Genomic DNA, 19,025 nt, shown 5'->3' with positions numbered 1-19,025 from the left:
TCCTGGTGCTGGTATTACTTGGTATCAGATTAAAATCAAATTCTGTGGTATTGTCCATCCCTACTGAATAAACTGTTACAGATTACATTTTCATTTTAATTTAGTTCCCTCTCTCTCTTTCTGGCACGAACATGCCAATGCACAAATAAACAGTATATATGTAATCTGATGAGGGGGGGGGGGGGGGGGGTCATGTTTACTTGGAGAAGAAACAGGGTTACTGAGTATCTTATCCGGGCTGGTGGTGGTGGTGGTGGTGGATTCAGTCAGGGAGGGGGTGGGCTGCCCAAAAACACAGACATCCCCGCCCCGACGCTGATCCCATTGGCGGGGCCGGGCTCCAAAGCCGGAGGGTCCTGCTCGGAGGGGTCCAGTGATTGGTCGTCCGGGAGTGCGTGTGCAGGCAGCGCAGCCTGTCCGTTTGAATGTGCTGAGGACTGGAGGGGATCATTTCCATGGACCATCTGTCTCTCTGGCTGCCCACACAACAAAGAAGAACCGAGGATGGTGTTAGTACATGTTGGATATCTGGTTCTCCCCGTCTTCGGCTCAGTTAGAAATAGAGGTATGACTAGCTGTATGTTTCTTTATCCTAACCCTAATCCAACAATTTTCTCCGCGTTTCTTCTTTTAAATGTCGTTTTTTTTTTTTTAAATGATGTAAACAGCTGACACCTGCTAGCAAGGCGAGCTCGATAGCCACGGATAACATTAGCCGTCTTGCTAACTTGTAGCGTCGCGTAAATTTAGCCAGTTAAAACGTGGTAAATGTGAGTGGAGGGATTTAATGTAATAGACGCCACGAATATAATTTGTTTTAAGGGGGTTTTTTCAGGGCCTGTTGACCGCACCAAATCACCGCAGCTGTCAAATGGCAGCCCCGCTTTCCCCTTTTATCCTCAGCGGCGGCTAGCGCGGTCCTGTCTGGTCCGTTTTCCACTGCGCCGTGTTTACGTGCGTTTGCAGCTATTTTGTGCAGTCACCGCTAGTCACTACTGGACGATACCAGCAGCCCGATATGTCCACATTTACCAGCTCAGCTTTTGGCCAAAAAAAAAATGTCCACGACTCTTGTCTGGATTTGTCTTTTAATTTAACCATGCAAGCGGCAACGACATGACAAGGGTTGTTTGTTCCCTTTGTGTGCGGCTGGAATCGAGTGTGTTGATTTCCTGCGCCGATTTTTATGACATATTCAATTAACGCACCCCCCCCCCCCCCCCCCCATTAAAGACAGGCATTGTGATGGCTCTACCTGAGATTAGGGGCTATTATAAATGGGCTATAAAATGGTGACGTTTTACATAAAAATGTTGGACTGGAAAAGCGACAAACGAAAGCAGCAAATTTCGCTGCAGGCGCTCCAGCAGTGAAAAATCTGAGCTGCATAAAGGCGAATAATCACCTCCGTTCAATTGGGCACAATAACAATAACATCATCCTCCATTGCAGTAGGCTATCTGTGTTGATTATGTAATAATAATAGTAGCATTAATAATAATTTGACGTGCATTGTTAAGACTACATGCAGTAGCACCAATGATTTCATTGTGCTTTTATTTGTGTTCTTTTTTCCTGTTCCATAGTATCGAGGCTGGCTCTACATTCCGCATTTCTCAGACCTTTGTCCCCCTCCATTGTGTAGCTAACGATCATCTGCTGCTGTCTGCCGTAGCCTCTGCCTGTTCTCTGCATCTAGCTGTATTGTGAACCCCTTCTTCCTCATTTCCTCTTTCCATCTGAAGACGACATTGGCATTAAAACCGAGTTCCCACTCATACCGTATCCTTCTGTGTAACAGACTAAAGAATAACACCTTCTGTAGAAAACAGTTTGTCTTTATTTATACTGTCATGTTGCTCTTTAGTGAATAACCCATTTGTAGCATTAGACTTTACTACAGACTGCCATTGTGATTCTCCCATTCAGTGTGGATAGACTACATTCTGCTGTAAATTTCTGTAAAGTGGATACATTTTGATCCTCCCCGATTCGATTACAGCCAGGCTTGATCGAACTCTTTGAATATTGTCTCCATCCCCCGTTCGCAAAGGTGCATTGTACCAGCTTTTGTCACCAATGAAACGCTTGTATGATCACCTTCTCTAAATCATTTTTGACCAGTAATCCTGTTATCCTAACATTTGCCAATTGGCCAATACCCTGCACTACTAAAATCACAGTAATTTGTGTGATGTTATTTTCACCTTTCATGGTCCACTGCACCTGCCATAGTGGCGTCCAAACAGCTGGTCATAATCCTATCCATGTGTGACAGCCTTTGTTCCTGTTAGCTGAATTGATTTTGTCGCTGACAGTAAATTGGCGAGACTCAGCTCTAATTCATCTTGCCATTTTGAAACCCCCCGCCCCCCCCTATCATTCACAGCCCCCTCTCAAGTCTTTCCTCAGACACCTCCAGAATGCTATCCATTTTACAGGGATGTGTATATCCTGCACTGCTGTAGAACTCCTTTTTAGAATCAAAATGTCTTTTATTCTTTGGTTGTGGTTTTCTACCTTATGTTCTTGTATTAGATCCTAATGCATGGTCATTTTATACTTTTGTTTTTCCACATTGAACAGCAGATTCCAATGTAATCTTTGTGTAGAGATGTCCCTGCTGTACTGAAATGTGCTATAAGCATACACATCTACTCATTGGATGCTGCTTCTGTTCTGTTAACCCTACAGAGAGCATGGTCGGGCCTTGCCTTTGGTCTTAATTTGCATGGTATTATTATGGTTATATAGGACATATTACTCTTATTATTACTATTATCACACAGTGCCACACATCCTAATATTTTCCAATAAAGACTGTAGTTTTCTTCCTAACCTTCAGTGTGCTTTTTGCTGATTTCCATGTGTTCCTCCCCTCCTCCCTCCACACTGTGCTGTCACTGAGACGGTCCCCTCACTCTATATGTGCTCTCATTTCTCAGCTGTCTTTGACAGAGTTTTCTTCAAGTTGCTGCTCTGCTTAGTTTGGAGTAGGGGCAACCAAATTTTCTATCATTTAAAAAAACAGAAAAAAACAAAGCATGTTAATACTGAAACACACCAGCATTGATATTTAATGTTACACGCTGTAATTTTCTCCTAATCCATACACTATTGTTTATAAAAACGAAACACAGCCTCCCTCACATCCACTCATTGGTGTTCATTGTGTTGAGTTAACATTGGAACCACTCTGGGCGACATGGATAAACTCTTCTATCATGGTATATATAATTTTCTATTGGGATGTTGATCGACGTATGTGCTGATATACTGCAGTCAGTTTTCTGTAAAATTAATTGAGGAATGGTTGAATAAAACAACCAGAGAAGAATGATAAAAAAAAAAAATCAATGTACTTCAACATGCTGATGCAAAAATCATGTTAAATATGTTGCATTTGATTTATAGCTTGACCTAAAATGACCCAAAAAACTAAAGATAATAAAGGCAACAAAAGTCTGAGGCCACTTTCCCTTTCACTTGAATTGGAAAGACTTTTGCACTCCACTGTATATATTAATCATTTCATCCTAATTTGAGGTTCAACTCACCTGTATCTAAACCCCAAAGACCTTTTAAAGTCTCTCTTCCTTACATTAATACACTGAGCTACATTCTTCTGTAGGTTGTTCAGTTCTTTCCTGTGTAATCAAAGGAGTAGTTCGACATTTTGGGAAATATGTTTTGTTTGCTTTCAAGTGTGGAGCTAGATGAGAAGCTTTCTCATACTTGTACATTTAATGTGAGGCTATGGCCAGCCAACAGTTAGCTTAGCTCAAAATAACCAAACATGTAATTTTTGCACTTGGTTTAAATAAGGGAGCCATAACATGATTATAAGTGAGCTTTGGAGCTGCTGATAGGTGGATTTTGTTATCGTTTCAAAGAGCCAGGCTGGCTCTGTCTCCCTGTGTCGGGTATTTAAGATAAGATAACTGGCCTCTGGCTTTAACCTTGTATTTAACAGACAGAAATCAATGTGGTATCTTGTCATCTACACCTAAAAACGAATAAGCAGATTTTCCCAGAATGTCAAACTGCTCCTTTAAGAGTCTTCAAATGTGTAGCATGACGAGAAATCAGCTTGGTTCAATCACTGAATTGCGATGATTTTATCTGTGAAGCTTTATATCTGTGTCTCTGTGTCATGTCTAAACTGCTGGGCTCTTTCATTCAGTTCTTTTCTTGTTAAGTAGCACAACAGACCTTGACACATTCATACAAATAAACTCTTCAGTCACAGAAAGCAGCAGTTTTATAATGCAGTGTAAATTCTTATAGTCAGCCAGTGGCCTGTTTGTAGCTTCCGACAACAGTGTGACAAAACCTAATGTGTCTCATTGTGCAGATATGGTTGATTATTTATTGCAGGGAGTCTAACATAAAATTAAAATGTTGATGTAGTTTTTGTAAGCAAATAATGGTAATATTGAACTAGAGGTTGTCTACAAAGTGTCTTTAATTGCACAAGGGTTGAATGTTTATACTAGCCTACAAAATTATTTGTAGGCTAGTATAAAATAGCAAATTATAAGTTCAATTTTTTCCTAAATGTTAAGTTTATTACTGCACCGTCTGGCTTTAATGGTTGCTCTCAGTGCAAACAATGCATTAAAAAGCCTTTTGCTTCTTTAAAAAGTTCGGAAGTAGGGCAGTTGGTCACAATATGTAGCACAGGCTCTGGTGTCATTAATTTTGAGCATTTAGCTGCAAACTTTAAATATAGATTCAGCAATTTAAGGAGTTTTCAAGTGTGGGACTCCCTCCTGTCCCATCCCAGCCACTTGAGCCTTACATCTGTTCACAATGTCTGAAATAGTTAGAGTTATTTATGTGCAGGCATAAGGTGTGTCTGAGAAATAGCCATATGTGCTCGACGACTATTGCCAGCGACTACTGCAACAGACTTCTTAATAACTTAACGGCTGAAATGCATATGTTAAACCACGGTAGCTGCGCTAGTTCAGACCACATTAACGTCAGATGTTTTGTCTTCCACTGAGCACACACCCTGTCCTCATTTGACCCATGTACAGAATCAAGGTCAGTGAGCAGCGTGCAAGCATGAGCCCTCTAGAGCAATTTGTACACACATTTTCAGTCCAACTGTACAACACAGAGGCTTATTTCTCTCCTTAGTCCCACACTCGAATTGCGAATCTGCAAGTGAATGATATCAGCTGGTGTGGTGATGGGTCTCCAAAAAAAACCAAAACTGCATAATACACGGCTCTTATTCATGATGGAAGATCACTGGACTAGGCTAGAAGACAGGATTACATTAGAAAGGAGGTGTGATTGCAAAGCTGCAGTGATGGCAGCAGGAGGGTGAGGGAGGGGGCGAGGGAGGGAGGGGGAGAGAGAGACACAGGTTTAATGTCAGACTGCTGCAGTCGCTGGTGGGTGGTGCTTATGGGCTGTCACTCAAACAGGGACACCATGCTGCAGCCACACCGTGGGGGAGGGGCTGCCTGTGTGCAGCAGCTCAGGGGTGAGGAGTGAAGAACAGTGGATGGGTGGGGGTCTGTTCTGCACCAATCGGGCCTTTTATGCCTGTAAGTCAAAGACGAAGCAGAGATGTAACAGTGCTGGCAGCTCTGCAGTTTGTCAAATATTAATGTCAGCAGTTGATGCTGCGGAAGAGCCCAGAGACAAATAATTTCATGTTTACTCCGAGCTTCGCATGGTGTCCTGTCTTATCAGGTCACAGGCTCGACACAAAAGTGACGTGCAGCCTTTTACCAAACTCAACCACCAGTCTGCCATTTCTGCTCTACTTCCTCAGCCAAATGTCTCAGTCTGGTCATGGCTCTCAAGGTTCACTGGCTCTCCATGTCCAGAGGCTACATACAATGGAGCAAAACAACAATCATGCAAATCTGTCATATTAGCAATGCTTGACTCTTTTTTCTTTTTTTTTTTCCTTTAGGTAATCCATTTATTAGCTTTCTGGTGCAGAGCGAGACAGCTGGTTAGCTTAGGTTAGCTGGAAACAGGAGGAAATAGCTAACCTTGCTCTGTCTAACGTTAAAGTCCACTTACTGGTACCTTTAAAGCTCACTAAATTACATCTAATATCATGTTCGCTGAATTGGTACAAAAGCGAGCGCATCAGAGTATTTCTTGGGTGGGACAGTGCATCACATAATCCCCATAAGACAACAAATTGTCATGTTTTCATTTAGGTTAAATACCGAACCCGTGGGCCAACAGTAACATTTTTGTGAAAATATGTAATCATAAAAAATAAATAATGTTTTTTGGATGTTTTAAAACAAAATGATCTTTAAAAACATCGAAAATATTAAAAAACTTCTTTCTTTTTTTTCATTTTTCATATTATCGGTGCAATAAGCCAAAGAGAGGAACTTTTAGGTTGTCGTTGGCCGATCACTTTGCCACCATCATATACTATACCGTATACTGTATATCGTATACTTGTTAGCAACAGGAAGAATAAGAATTAAAACAAAAAAGAAAAATTGAGTTTCCCCTGCTTTCAGTTCAATCCTGAATGTTTGATCATTATCATTAAAATAAAAAAAGTGCTCAGAGTCTGCATTATTTAGCCTCTGTATTGTTACAGGGTCGGATGTAGCCACAAACATTTTCAAATTTTCAAATGGGTCATGAGATGGAAAAGGTTGGGAAGCTCTGTATTAGATATATATAAGATCTATAAGATACTTCACACTTTGGAGGTGCTGGTGGGCAAATTTTGCAATTGTACATAGAGGAAGGCTGTTCCCCCCTGTCTCAGGTCTTTGTGCTGAGCTAAGCTAACCAGCTGCTGACTTCAATTTAACGGACAAACATGAGAGTGGTGTTGATCTTCTCATCCAGCTCTTTGGCAGAAAGCGAATCTATGTATGTCCCAAAATGTCAAACTGCTCCTTTAAATAAACAAAATAAATGAATATAATTCATGTACACTTTGTGTTTAAATTAAATGAAAATGTTACAGAATTATTTTGTGAATTAGATCCCAAGACAGTGAACCATCCTATGTGAATTACATTTGTCAGCAAATGCTAAATATATCACAAACCATGAACTAATAGCTAAATCCTCCCACTTGCTCATATTAGACATACAGTGTCAGTCCATATTACTGCATAACAAGTCCAGATTTAATCTGCTTGATTCAGCTTGAAACAGTCGACACAACAGTAGATTAGATAATAAAACTTGAAGGGACTGAATATATTTCTAGGCCGTGCAGAGTCCATCTTCCAAACCCTGCTGCCTGTCTGCCTCCTGCTCCAGAAACCTACAAAGCTGTAATGGGAAATTGAAGTAGTAATGGTTTGTCACCTCCTCACCCTCTGTCCAGCCCTCCTTTCTGTCAGCTCAGTAATTTGTATTGATTGTTATGTGTAAGTCAATACAGAGGTGATTCAGTTTGACTACCACACAATGTCATGTCTCCTCCACCTCTAATGGGAGAGGTGGGGGAGGGTAGAAATAAAGGCGGATAATCTTTTGAGCCCACCTCAGTTGCTGTGGTGCCTGACTATTATCACACTCATGGAGGGTTTTCATGAGAAATCTACAGTGTTCCTTCAAACAGCAATCATAATTTAGAACGTTAATCTATTGAATTGACTTGCCACGGACCACAGACAACCCTCGGTGCTGTGGTTCTCCTCAGAAACACCCCAGGCTGTTAGTGAAGATCCATCCTCCCTGCTGGCTATACTATGGCAAGTGGACAGGGAGGCCACTGGGTGCAATCTGTCTGTGGGTTTAGATGGTTCTCCACAGGGGGCTCAGTGTTTGTATCATCCATCTGCTGTTTTGTCTGTCTTGTCTTGTCTCTTCCTGTGTTGGGACTCTCCTGTTTTTATGTTCTCTCAGTGTGATCAGTTGTTAAATGTTGATAAATGTACTTGTGCGTGAGAGCGAGCCAGACGGGCCAAATTTGTCCTATTACGTGCAGTTATGTGTGTCAATATGTGCCTGTCACTGGTTTGTGTGGGTCTCTGTGGTGTCTGTGTAGTTGGGAGTAATCACAGGCTTATCTGGCTCAATTCTGATCACTTGCATTTGATTCCCATAGGAGCACACTTCACCAGGCATCACAACAGCCATGCTACCTCCTGCCGACACTTTCACCTGGGTGCTCCCCAGGCGCCCATCTCAGCAGAGTTCCCTCTAGGACACGCCAGCCAGCCCCCTCAGACAGGCCTGGCCACCCACCTGCCCCCGGCACATCATCCGCCCCTCACTGCCCTGCCTGCACCCCCTCAGTTCCAGGATGTGCCGGGGCCTCCATTCCTACCTCAGGCCTTACACCAGCAATACCTCATCCAGCAGCAGCTTCTTGAAGCGCAGCACCGCAGGATCCTCCCGCACTCCAGGTAAAACCACACCCACATCCAAATACAGATGCAGATACATATACATATACCTATACCAATACCAAGTCAAATATTTCTATGTTATTGCAGAAGAACCCAGGAGCGTATTCCCCTGAACCCTCACCGACTGCGTTCAGGCTATGAGTACTCCCCTCCCCTCCACGTTCCCCAGCCAATGACACAGCAGCCGCGGTACCTGGCCGAAGGCACCGACTGGTGAGTCACTGCTGGAGGTTAACGAGAGTCCTGTAGAGTCAAGAAATTATCCCCATCATTTCATCTCTGCACCCATCTGTCTGTCTGTCACATTGCCTAACATGGGTGACAGTGTTGGTTGAGCTGCCTGTCTGTCTGCCTGCAGGGATCTCAGCGTAGATGCCGGCCTCCCTCACCACCAGTACCAGCTCCAGCAGCTTCCACAGCACTATCAGCATTACCTAGCCTCCCCTCGAATGCACCACTTCCCCAGGAACACATCCTCTGCACAAGTGGTATGTTCAACACAGACTGTTGTATCCTGCTGTTCCTTATTATGAATTTTGCTGCCATAATTTATGTGTTATTTTTTTCAATAGATATCGGTGAGTTTGAGTTTTCTCCATTGAGCTGATGCACTTAAAACAGACCAAAATTGATGCAGCAGATTCAGTGCTTTCTTCTTCCTCGTCAGAACCTGGCACACGCATTACCCACAATGCAACTTGAAGTAAAAATTCTATGAAAAGAACTACAATTAATGAGACTTTACACAGCTACATCTGGAGCCACAAACAGAGCTTATACAACTTTTTTCCCATATGCACATAAAATCCTCAAGACCTCTAACCATTCTTTGATGCGTACAATCAGTGGAGTTCCCCTTTAACTCATAATAATTAATCATTTTCACACAGATCTCTTTACCTTTCACACAACGATCACATAGACCGCACATTCTGCTAAACAGTTAACACAACACAAAGTTCAGATTTCACCTTTACAGAGATACAAAACATTTGACTCCGTAATAATTATAGTTTCACACAAAAGGACGCACTTGAATGTGATGTTAATGATTGCTTCAACCTCCTTTTGGAGCGTGTATTTGGAGACACACTTTTGTTGTTTGTCTCACCTTCGGTATTCTCAAAAATCCTTTTTTTTTTTTTTTGGTTTTTTAACAGTGTATGAAAACAAAGTAGGAAAATTGTATTTTGCTGCAGAATGAGCAGTGCTGTAATATGATGGTGTTCTCTTTAGGTTGTGCATGAAATCAGAAACTACCCGTACCCCCAGCTGCACCTGTTGGCACTGCAAAGTCTGAATCCTTCAAGGCATGCCACCGCTGTGCGAGAAAGTTATGAGGTAAATACATCCCGAAATACATTTCATATATTATCCACCCAGCCCTTTTTTTTTTTGTAAACGAACTGTCAAACTTTGTGTCAGTGTGCCATCACATCTGCATTTTTACCTTATATTACTAAAGCTTTCAGTCATATCATATGATCTTCATCAGCAGATGGAGTTTGCTCAGTTGTCATGGAAATGTAAATCAGTCCAGATTTTCTTTGTTTTTTGAATGCTTAAAGGGCTTCTTCTGAAAACTGAAGCCCATTCTTGAGCTTGAAAACAGCAGTTGAGAAAACAGTGTCCATTTAGTAGCTGTTATGTGCTATTCTATTTCAGTCCACTGTACTTTGTCTTCAGGAGCTGTTGCAGCTGGAGGACCGGCTGGGGAGTGTCAGTAGAGGAGCTGTTCAGACAACCATAGAGAGATTCACCTTCCCACACAAATACAAGAAGGTAGGGCAGATAACTGCAGCATGTTAATAACTCAATTATTCACTCTGGGTTTAATGGTCTAATCTTTTGTCTGTCTGTAACCTGACCTGCTAACAGAGGAAGCCCCTGCAGCTGAAGATTGGGGAGGAGGAGGAAACAGATGTGGATGAGAAATGTACCATCTGTTTGTCCATGCTGGAGGATGGAGAGGACGTCAGGTGAGAAATCCTTCAGAGCCCCAGACTCTGACCTTTTTCACTAAAACATCACCTTTCTTTAAAGGAAATTCAGGAAGCTCACAGTTCAACATAAAGCGTACCCTACTGCTGGCACAGAGGTATATGGCAGAATTGCTACCACTCTCATGTCTGTTTGGTAAATATGAACCCACCACCGGTAGCCAGTTAGCTTAGCTTAGCACAAAGACTGGAAAGGCAGGGGGATCAGCTTGCAAAATGGTAACAAAATCTACATCCCAAAACTTCTAAAGGTCACAAATCACCATGTTACATCGCATTTGTCTCATCTGTAGAAAAATCAGTGTTAAAATCATCATTTTCAGAGGACTATATATGTAGAGTACTTGCTTTGCTCTGAGCAGTTCTCAGATAACCAGTACAGTTTGGTTACAGTTGCACTTCAGTTCTTCTATGGATTAAACAAACAAGCATGTTAATCAATAAGCTCTAATGGCGCTAGACGGCATTTAACTGAGCCAGGCTAGTTGTTTCCACCTGTTTCCAGTCTTTGTGCTAAGCTAAGCTAACCAGCTGCTGGTTGTAGTTTCACATTTAACACACATATATAAATGTGGCATCAGTCATCTCGTCTCATTCTCCATCAGAAAGCGAATAAGCTTGTTTCCCAAAATGTTGGACTCTTCCTTTAAGCACTGACAGAGGCACGTGGACCTACGCTATGCATTTAAAACCAAGTTGGGGGGTGAATTTTAGGGGAGAAGGACCCGTGCCCAGGGATGAGGACAGAGAGTCAGTTTACAGCATATGGAGGCTCAGCTGTCTGAGAGGCGTGTGGGATCCATGACTCAACAGAAGTTGTCTCTACATGCCTGAATGAACCAAATTAACTCCCTGCAGGTTTCAGAAGTTCTTTGTGAAGCCCATAACTGTTTGCGCTGGGACACTCGTGCTTGCCAAAGCGTATCAACATTGACCCCGTGTCTCTCTGTCTCTCTGTCCTCCAGGAGACTGCCCTGCATGCACCTATTCCACCAGGGCTGCGTGGACCAATGGCTGGCCACCAGCAGGAAGTGTCCAATCTGTCGAGTTGACATCGAAACACAGCTGAACCCTGACAGCTGATGAGATTCAACCACACACCCCCCCCCCCCCCCACACACACACACCCCTCTCCTTGTCAATCACCCTTGTGTGGTTCCTGCTTTCTTCCACCCCGGCTTGCCGGCCCTCTCCCCTCCCGTTGGGTGCTTTGCCAAATGTCTCCAGACGTCATGTGACATCACCACCCTTCTGACTCACGCTTTACTGAGCCAAGCCAGGATAACTAACTGCACGAGAGGCCGCAAGCGACTCTCTTTATATAGAAGCACATCCCTCTGGAAGCAAAAGACACGCAAACACACTCACACACACACACACACACACACACACACACACACACACACACACATACTCATGTACACAGGGTTTACTTGTAGCTTGCTGGTCATAAGTGGGGTGTTGTTGCTGTTGTGGTGTTGTACTGTAGGTAGCCCCGGGCTGTGTAGCATGTCCTTAAAGCCATGACTTAATGTCCTGAGAGTGGAAAACACATAACCCCACACTGAGCTGGCTACTTTCTCTCTTTTCTCTCTCTCTCTCTCTCTTACATTTCTCTCTTTCCAAACACACTTCAATCAAAATGAATATTCTGCCACATAAGAAAGCTTAACAGAAACTAAATGCTCTGATGCCATGTTTACCTAAAGATCATTTGTGGTCGTAGTAGAGTAGCAGTAACCAACAAGTGATATCTGGTGCACTGTCGCCTCCTTGGGGGCGAGCGCCAGCTTGCTGATGTTTTAATTCCATCATGCAGCTTTGACATTTTGCAATACAGTTGTACATTTTACCTTGGGTTGGTGTCATGTGAGGTGGTGTCATGTGAGTAGGTCTTCTCCTTCGCTGCCGCAGACAGCCGAGCCCAGTGATCGAGTCGTTGTGTGTTTAAAGTTTCAAAATAGGTAGGAAGTGTTTTACCAAAATGCATTTTGTCACAGTGTAGCTTGAACCTGACGCGCAGGTTCACGTGTGTGTGTGTGTGTGTGTGTGTGACTTAAAGAATGTGTCTAACAAAGGCGTGGGTGTTCAGAAAGTGCAAATGTGAGTGTGTTTAAAGGGGTTTCAGGCAACCCCTAACAGCATGGCCACTGGAGTGCTTATACAACACAAAGCCAAAAAAAAAAAAAAAAAAAAAAAAAAAAAGGGAACTACGATGCACTGCAGAGCGAGGTGGGAGGAAGATGCAGCTGCCTGCATCTTCACCCGGCGCGGGGCCAGCGGCAGAACAGCGTGTACTCAAAATGCATGTTTCATCATCGACTCGGGCTGTTAGCTTTGGTAGCGTTACTTCGATTTAAAAAGGTACAGAGGTGGCCGTGCATGACTTAGTTAATCTGAGCTGTGACTATCTTCTCGACACTAACAAACAAACAAACAAACAAACAAACAAGCAAACAATAAAAAAATAAAAAATAAAAAAAAGAGCACGGTGTCAGCGGCTGCTCCCCTGACTTGTAGCGTGTGTTCATCCTGTCCCCTTTGGTGGCAACGACGGGATCCTCTTTTTGATGTTAACCTTATTGCCTAAAGAACAAGCACATGTGACAATAGTTACAGCAACAAAAGTTTTTTCTTTCCTTGGTATTGCATTTGCGTTGGTATATATTTAGGCATAGATTTCATGCAGCGTCTTCAGCAGAGAGAGGAGCTTGCGTATTGATCTTGTGTATTTGTGTGACAGACCTCCCCTTGTGGTTGCTATGCTGGTTGCTATGCCGTATTGTATGTAGGAAGTGGTGCGACGGAGGCAGCCTCCCTCTCACAGTGCACACAGACGCGAGATGACACGACAGCAGGAAAACATTCAGGCTGTTAAAACAAGTCTCGGTCTCACCAATCTTTATTTTTTTTATTATTTTTTTTTTTTACCCTACTTGTCGGCTTGTCATTTCAGCTCCACGGGGCCGTGTGTTAATGGCTGCCTTTAGGACACCTCTCTGTCCTATGCACTGTGATAGTAAAGGATAAGACTTGGCCCAGAGTCTCTTTCAGCCTGGTGGGCCAAGGATCAATCAACAAGGATTACTTCTCCCTGTCTTGTGCACTGCCAGTGTTGACACTGCCTCCTCCTGTAGTGGAGTCATCTGTGATGAAGTTTTCATAGTTTACACAGGGTGTTGTCAGTTGAGATGCCTTAAGTATTTAACAATCATAATTTATTACTAACTGTAGATATTGTGGGTATGTATTTAATTTTGTATAGTTTTTTGGGGGCGACTGAATCATAATTTATTTATTTAGAAATAACACAAAAATGCTATGAAAAAAAACTATTACCTCATTTTTGCATTGTTTTAAATGGGAATGCTTTGCATGCAGTTGTACTTTTTGGAACACTAAAAGTTAAAGAAAAAAAAAATTTAGCCCTGCTGTTTGATCTCCACAAGCTGGCTGTGCGATGTTTACTGTCCAAGGCTGAGCTACTGAGCCCGCTCTCCGTCTCTCTCTCTCTTTCTCTCTCAGTCTCTCACTATGTCTCTCTCTCTCTCTCTTCTCTCTCTCTCTCATGTGGTGCTGTGGATCTTGGTTACATTCCATTCAATGCAATTTCTCTGATCCCCCATGCTGTGATGTAGTGGACAAACTGCAATGAAGTGAACTGGTTTTAGTTTGTGGTTCTTTTTTTTTTTGTTGTTTTGTTTTGCACTCACTTGTTAAAATATGGGAACCCTCTCACTGGCAAAAAAAAGGTCGTTTAGATAGTTTAATATTATCACTACGAACTCTGGCTTTTGTTTTTTTATGCTCTGCTTCTCACAAATGCACTATGGGTCTTAATAATGATCATCTGTGAAGCATGTTCCTTCGCTTTAACTCTTTGTATCTATCTTTTAAATTTCATCTCTCTGGTGTTTCTCTTCAGTTCTTTTTCCAGAATAGTTTGTAGACTTAAGCATAACAAGTGCCTCGCTTTAAGTGTTAGGAGATATTTCCATATTACTGACACCATTAATACGTAACAATCAATCCATGAAGCCACCATGCCTTATTGGTTGCATAATTAATTAAAAGGATGGGTCATGAAGGAGCTACAACATTTGACAGGAGTCTTCAAAAGCCATTTTCCTCAAAAATTCAAGTCAAACTGTCCAAAATAGCTGTTGGTTTGTAGGACTGAAGCATCACATACTGTGGAAATAGTTCTGACTACAAAGAGGCATGTTTCACTGTGGGCTTAACAAATATTACACTCATCTTCCTTTACTTTACGTTTCTGTTCTGTTTATCTTCTATCTCCTATTCTCTCCACTTCTTTTTTTTTTTTTACTTTACTGTCCATCCCTCCTCTCAGAATCTATCCTCTGTTTCCTTTCACAGTCTAAAAGGAAGGCAAGGATTTTAAAGCACAACCTTTTCTAAAAATGCATGTTTTCTCAGGTTTCAATATAGTCTCAATGGTTTAATAGTATATGGTGAAAATATATACAAAGAATATAACAGAAAAAAAAATTATTAATTTTGTTGCTGCTTGAATCTGAAAAACAAAACTGAAGAGAAAATCCCAAAAAGTGCCAGTGAAAGGGCTGCCGCCATCCTTGTATGAAAATCTGCTGTTTAGCTGTGACTGCGCAATGTTTTTCAATATAGGATATTTTATCTGAAAATAGAACTATTTATCATTAATATTAAAGCAATAGCGCATTAATGGTGATGAGTGTGTTGATGAAGAAATGGATGAGCATATTATGGGTAAATGTTAGATTCACATTTGGTGGAATTTTGTACTTTATTTATTATTACTACTAATAATAATGATAATGATTTCAAAAGTTGCATTGCTAAACCCAAACTGTTCTGTTTTGTTTTTTAATTTTAATTTTATTTCATGGCTTGTATATTATCCTTTTGTATGTGCTCTTTTTGTAATAAATTGGATAAAATAGACCTCTGTTTCTGACCTGTATGTATTCATCTTTAATTCTCTCAACTTTTCCCCCGAAGATGTGAATATAATTTGACCCTTTGACACTAAAGAGGCTGCTATGAGGTTGGTGGGTGAAAAGATAAAATGCATTTTTTTGTGAATTTTACATCAAGTAGAAACAATCTAGATGCATTGGGCATCACTTAATGCACATTTTAAGTTCTTTGTTGACCTTTATAGAAACCTTAAATAGATAATAGTAAATTATTTTGGTTTTCTGGCCAATAACGTTACTGTTTTGGTTCACTCTCACTGCTCTAGCTTTAGCAGCTTAAGAGGCAAATATTTCCTGTGAAAGGTGACACGAAAAAACTGAGCAAACAGACAGAAATTTAAACTCCAAATGAATGATAAAGTTGGTTCGTAACTACTGGATGTGTAAATAGGTAACAGTTTGCTAACAAGTTTGCTATATAAACTTAGAGAGTGATAATATGTGAGTGTTGTGTTTACAGCTTGTTTTCCACTGCTGTTAAGTGGCCAGAAAAATGGATGATTTCAGGATTAAAGCAGTAATGATTGATTTTTTCTATAATGAGGGTGCAGTGGATGAAATAAACACAATGCTTTTACCTTGTGTTTGTGGCCACCTGATGAGTGTAAATCTGCTGCTGAGCAGACAGTGTACAGTGCGTTTCACTGCAAACAGCTTCCTGCTGTGATGGTTTGATAAGAGCAGTGAGTCTGAACCAAAACAATAAAGTCGCAGGGCACTAAACCAAAACAGTGAGCTGAAAGACAGTAAAACGCTCTGAAGGGACCTGTTTCACATCATGCATAGACATTTCATCCACTGTTACTGTAGAAAGCATGAATCAGTGCAGCCCTAAAATAAAGGTTAAAATAGTGCTTGATATTTGTATAGACCCATCAGTGAGTCAAACAGGTTGGAAACTAGGGTTCTGAGTATTACAAAAGAGTTTAATCTTTTATAAAACCTCTGTTAAAAGAAAGCAACTAAGAAAACTTTCCCTTGCATATGAAATTTAAAAACAATGGCACATTCAGCTTCCTGACCAAATAAGATATTGTCACAGTATTTCATTGCAGGCTGCGTTCCCAGTATTAAACATCTAACCATAATATAATTTTTAAAAAACTATAGATGTAAAAATCTGTCTCAGTTCCTGAGAAGTAAAACTCTCCAGAGCAAAATCTCTTTGGTCATTACTTTTCAACATGAGGGTACATCTCTGTGCTGTGGGAGCGTCTAGAGATATACTTTTTTCAGTATTTCGGGTAGAGGACCCTGGTGATCTGTCCATCAGCTTTCTCAGTGTCCAGCCACTTCCCACAGAGGAAGATGGTGGTGACACCATTGGCTGTGTTCGTGACTTCCACACGACCCAGGAGCCAGCCGGGGCTCAGACCGGTGTTGTCGTGCTCCACCCGAACCTTCTGGAGCTCTCCCATGTCCAACATTTCCAGCAGGAAACGGTCCGTCTGCTCACGTTCGAAAAGGTTGCGAAACTTCTGCCGTAGCTGCCGCCGGCCTGAGTCTCCATTGGAGCCATAGACAGTGATGAAAACATTGGCATCTGTACCTGCTCCCTTCTCATCGCCTGTGATGACGATGATCTCGTACTTGACGGGCACCAGGCTTCGAGCTTTACTGGCAAAGCTCTCCATTGTCTTTGTGCACTCAAAGGTCAAGAAATCATCCCTCTTTGGAGAGAGAGGGACGAAGGCATTGCAACTGAAGATGTACCTACAAGTGAGGAAACAGAGAAGAATGAAATATATAAGTATGATTAAAAAAAAACAATGAATACATAGATGTACATGTGGATGTATCATCTTACTTGTTTCCCAGTTCCCTTTCAGTAATGACGACTTCCACCACATGCCAGTAAACCTCTCCTTTTACTTTCTTTCCATCCTTGGGTGTGTGACCCAGGCAGATACCAGCGATATCACCCAGGTTCTTGGATGAAAACTCAAACCTGTCAACATTTCCCCTAAAAAGCGAGGGACATAAAAACGTTGCGTAAGTGAGTAGCTATTCTCTTAAATTGGCCCACATGCTTTACATTCATGTCACTGCCAGCTTGTTCTGTATCAGAGTGAATTCTGAGCAGGATGGCGTAATGTCATGATAGTGGATTGCAGCTTTGGTTTGGGCTCAAGTACTCAGTGCTAGTGGGATTTTCATAATGAGAGTAAGGGGAGAATTAGAGGGAGAGAAAGTGAATTTCTCTGAGCTTTTTCATGCAAAAAAGTTGAAGCTCATTGAATTAATCTTGCAGCAAGCACCTACCGCAAGAACCTCTTCTTCTTTGAGGAGTTCTCCATTACAAATTCTTTTGATCGCCCCTTCTTCCCCTCGAGTACAATCCAGGCATTTTCCTTGGTTTCAGCTTCCGCTGTATCTCCAGTTGTGACACAAATTTCATATTCTTTTCAAGAGAAAACATGGACACAGTTACTTGTTAATTGTACCAGTTGTCCTCAGACAAACATGGCATCATTTCCACACAGAATATACAGCATACATAAAGAAGCCTTAGCACAAAAATGTACAGGATAATTTGCATTAAATGAACACTATTCAAAGTTACATTTCGTAAGATTTTCATGGACTAATTACCTCTCTACACAGTAGTTTTTATTGTTAGTGGCAGTTTCCTGCACTGAAAACAATGCAACATGTAATTTTGTCCCATGGCTGCCTCTGTTTACTGCTCACTCCCTTTACACCATATCAGAGCTGTATTTAGTTACTCCTACTGCTTTATTCAAAACATTGTGAGATTGTTTGGCTGCACTGTAAACAGATGTACCATTTGCTCCTCTGCTATATTTCTAACAAAGCTCAATGAGTGTTTGTTGCCTCCAGAATTATGGGGCCTTATGGGTAATATTAAACTGCACCAACCACAGGGGTTACCAAATCAATCAGGACTGAAATCTTAAGCCTGCAACTTAAAATTGTGTTGTATGTGTTGGCCTTACTGGTCTTCTCATTGAGGTCTAAGTAGTCGTTGTTAGCACAGGCCAGTTCTCTCATTATCTGTCCGTCATCATCATTCTTGGCAAGCCAGCGGTCACAGGGGAAACGAAATGTTTTGTCCAAGACTTCATCCTTCACATCAATGTACTCCAAATGCCATCCTGGAGCAAGACCTGGGGGTAATGGGAACAGGATACAAGCAAGACAGTAAGTAAAGATGTTGTCAAGAGTGATAAAAATAAAGAATGATACAGGAACTTTTCAGGCTATTAAATAAAAAGCTGTGTTTCCTCAAAGTCAGACCAGTGATGCAGCAGTTGTTGGTTATCAGATCAGATTTGTGTGATTTTGACTTAAATTGTAATTTTATCAAGGAAGCTTCATTTATATATCACTTTTCATAATGGCAGTTACAAAGTGCATCTTAAATCAGCCCACCATTCAGAGTGACTGTTTATCTGAGAGGCTGACCTGCGTTGTCGTGCCAGACTCGTACTTTGGAGAGCTCTCCTAGGCTGAGGATGTCTGAGAAGCGAAATGTGTCCACCTGCTTGCGCTCAAACTTGTTGGACTTTTGGCATTCTTTCAGTGCCAGTGTCCCCGTATCCCCGTTCTCTCCAAAAATGATGATCCACACATTGGCATCAGTGCCCGCTCCTGAGGAGACAGGAGAGAGTCACCCACTGGGAAAAAAATATCTGAAATTCTGCCTTTCTGTA

At 41.8% G+C, this 19,025-nt stretch overlaps 2 protein-coding genes across 3 annotated transcripts in view; one reads left to right on the top strand and one right to left on the bottom strand.

Annotated features, from left to right (window-relative positions):
* Nucleotides 1-168: 168 nt before the first annotated feature.
* Nucleotides 169-15,316, top strand: ark2ca (arkadia (RNF111) C-terminal like ring finger ubiquitin ligase 2Ca). Of its 2 annotated transcripts, XM_071465312.1 has the most exons (9): nucleotides 423-565; nucleotides 1,587-3,227; nucleotides 8,066-8,366; nucleotides 8,457-8,582; nucleotides 8,728-8,857; nucleotides 9,606-9,710; nucleotides 10,056-10,151; nucleotides 10,248-10,348; nucleotides 11,335-15,316. In XM_071465312.1, the coding sequence occupies exons 2-9, from the start codon at nucleotides 3,206-3,208 to the stop codon at nucleotides 11,450-11,452; spliced, it is 999 nt and encodes a 332-aa protein (XP_071321413.1). In that variant the 5' UTR covers nucleotides 423-565; nucleotides 1,587-3,205; the 3' UTR covers nucleotides 11,453-15,316. The 2 variants fall into 2 exon arrangements, with proteins under 2 accessions (XP_071321411.1, XP_071321413.1); XM_071465310.1 differs by lacking the exon at nucleotides 1,587-3,227 and having other exon boundaries at nucleotides 169-565.
* A 111-nt stretch (nucleotides 15,317-15,427) lies between these two features.
* loxhd1a (lipoxygenase homology PLAT domains 1a) overlaps nucleotides 15,428-19,025 on the bottom strand; it is a 29,315-nt gene continuing 25,717 nt past the window's right edge. Inside the window, exons 37-41 of the mRNA XM_071465323.1 lie at nucleotides 18,778-18,963; nucleotides 18,309-18,479; nucleotides 17,614-17,752; nucleotides 17,159-17,314; nucleotides 15,428-17,064 (exon numbers count right to left, since the gene is read on the bottom strand). Coding sequence (XP_071321424.1) covers nucleotides 16,584-17,064; nucleotides 17,159-17,314; nucleotides 17,614-17,752; nucleotides 18,309-18,479; nucleotides 18,778-18,963 — 1,133 coding nt within the window. The 3' untranslated portion in view covers nucleotides 15,428-16,583. The remainder of the gene's footprint in view (nucleotides 17,065-17,158; nucleotides 17,315-17,613; nucleotides 17,753-18,308; nucleotides 18,480-18,777; nucleotides 18,964-19,025) is intronic.

This window comes from Trachinotus anak, unplaced genomic scaffold (assembly GCF_046630095.1).
Source record: "Trachinotus anak isolate AG129_WGS33_773 ecotype Australia unplaced genomic scaffold, CSIRO_AGI_Tana_v1 ptg000028l, whole genome shotgun sequence".
NCBI classification, from domain to species: Eukaryota; Metazoa; Chordata; class Actinopteri; order Carangiformes; family Carangidae; genus Trachinotus; species Trachinotus anak.
This window is presented reverse-complemented; position numbering and strand designations above follow the sequence as displayed.

Bases quoted from the DNA above. Each gene is read 5' to 3' on its own strand.
- ark2ca (XM_071465310.1), top strand. From the start codon at position 169: ATGAGGGGGGGGGGGGGGGGGGTCATGTTTACTTGGAGAAGAAACAGG. The intron at 8,583-8,727 runs GTGAGTCACTGC...GTCTGCCTGCAG, and splicing joins CTGGCCGAAGGCACCGACTG to GGATCTCAGCGTAGATGCCG. The intron at 10,349-11,334 runs GTGAGAAATCCT...TCTGTCCTCCAG, and splicing joins GAGGATGGAGAGGACGTCAG to GAGACTGCCCTGCATGCACC.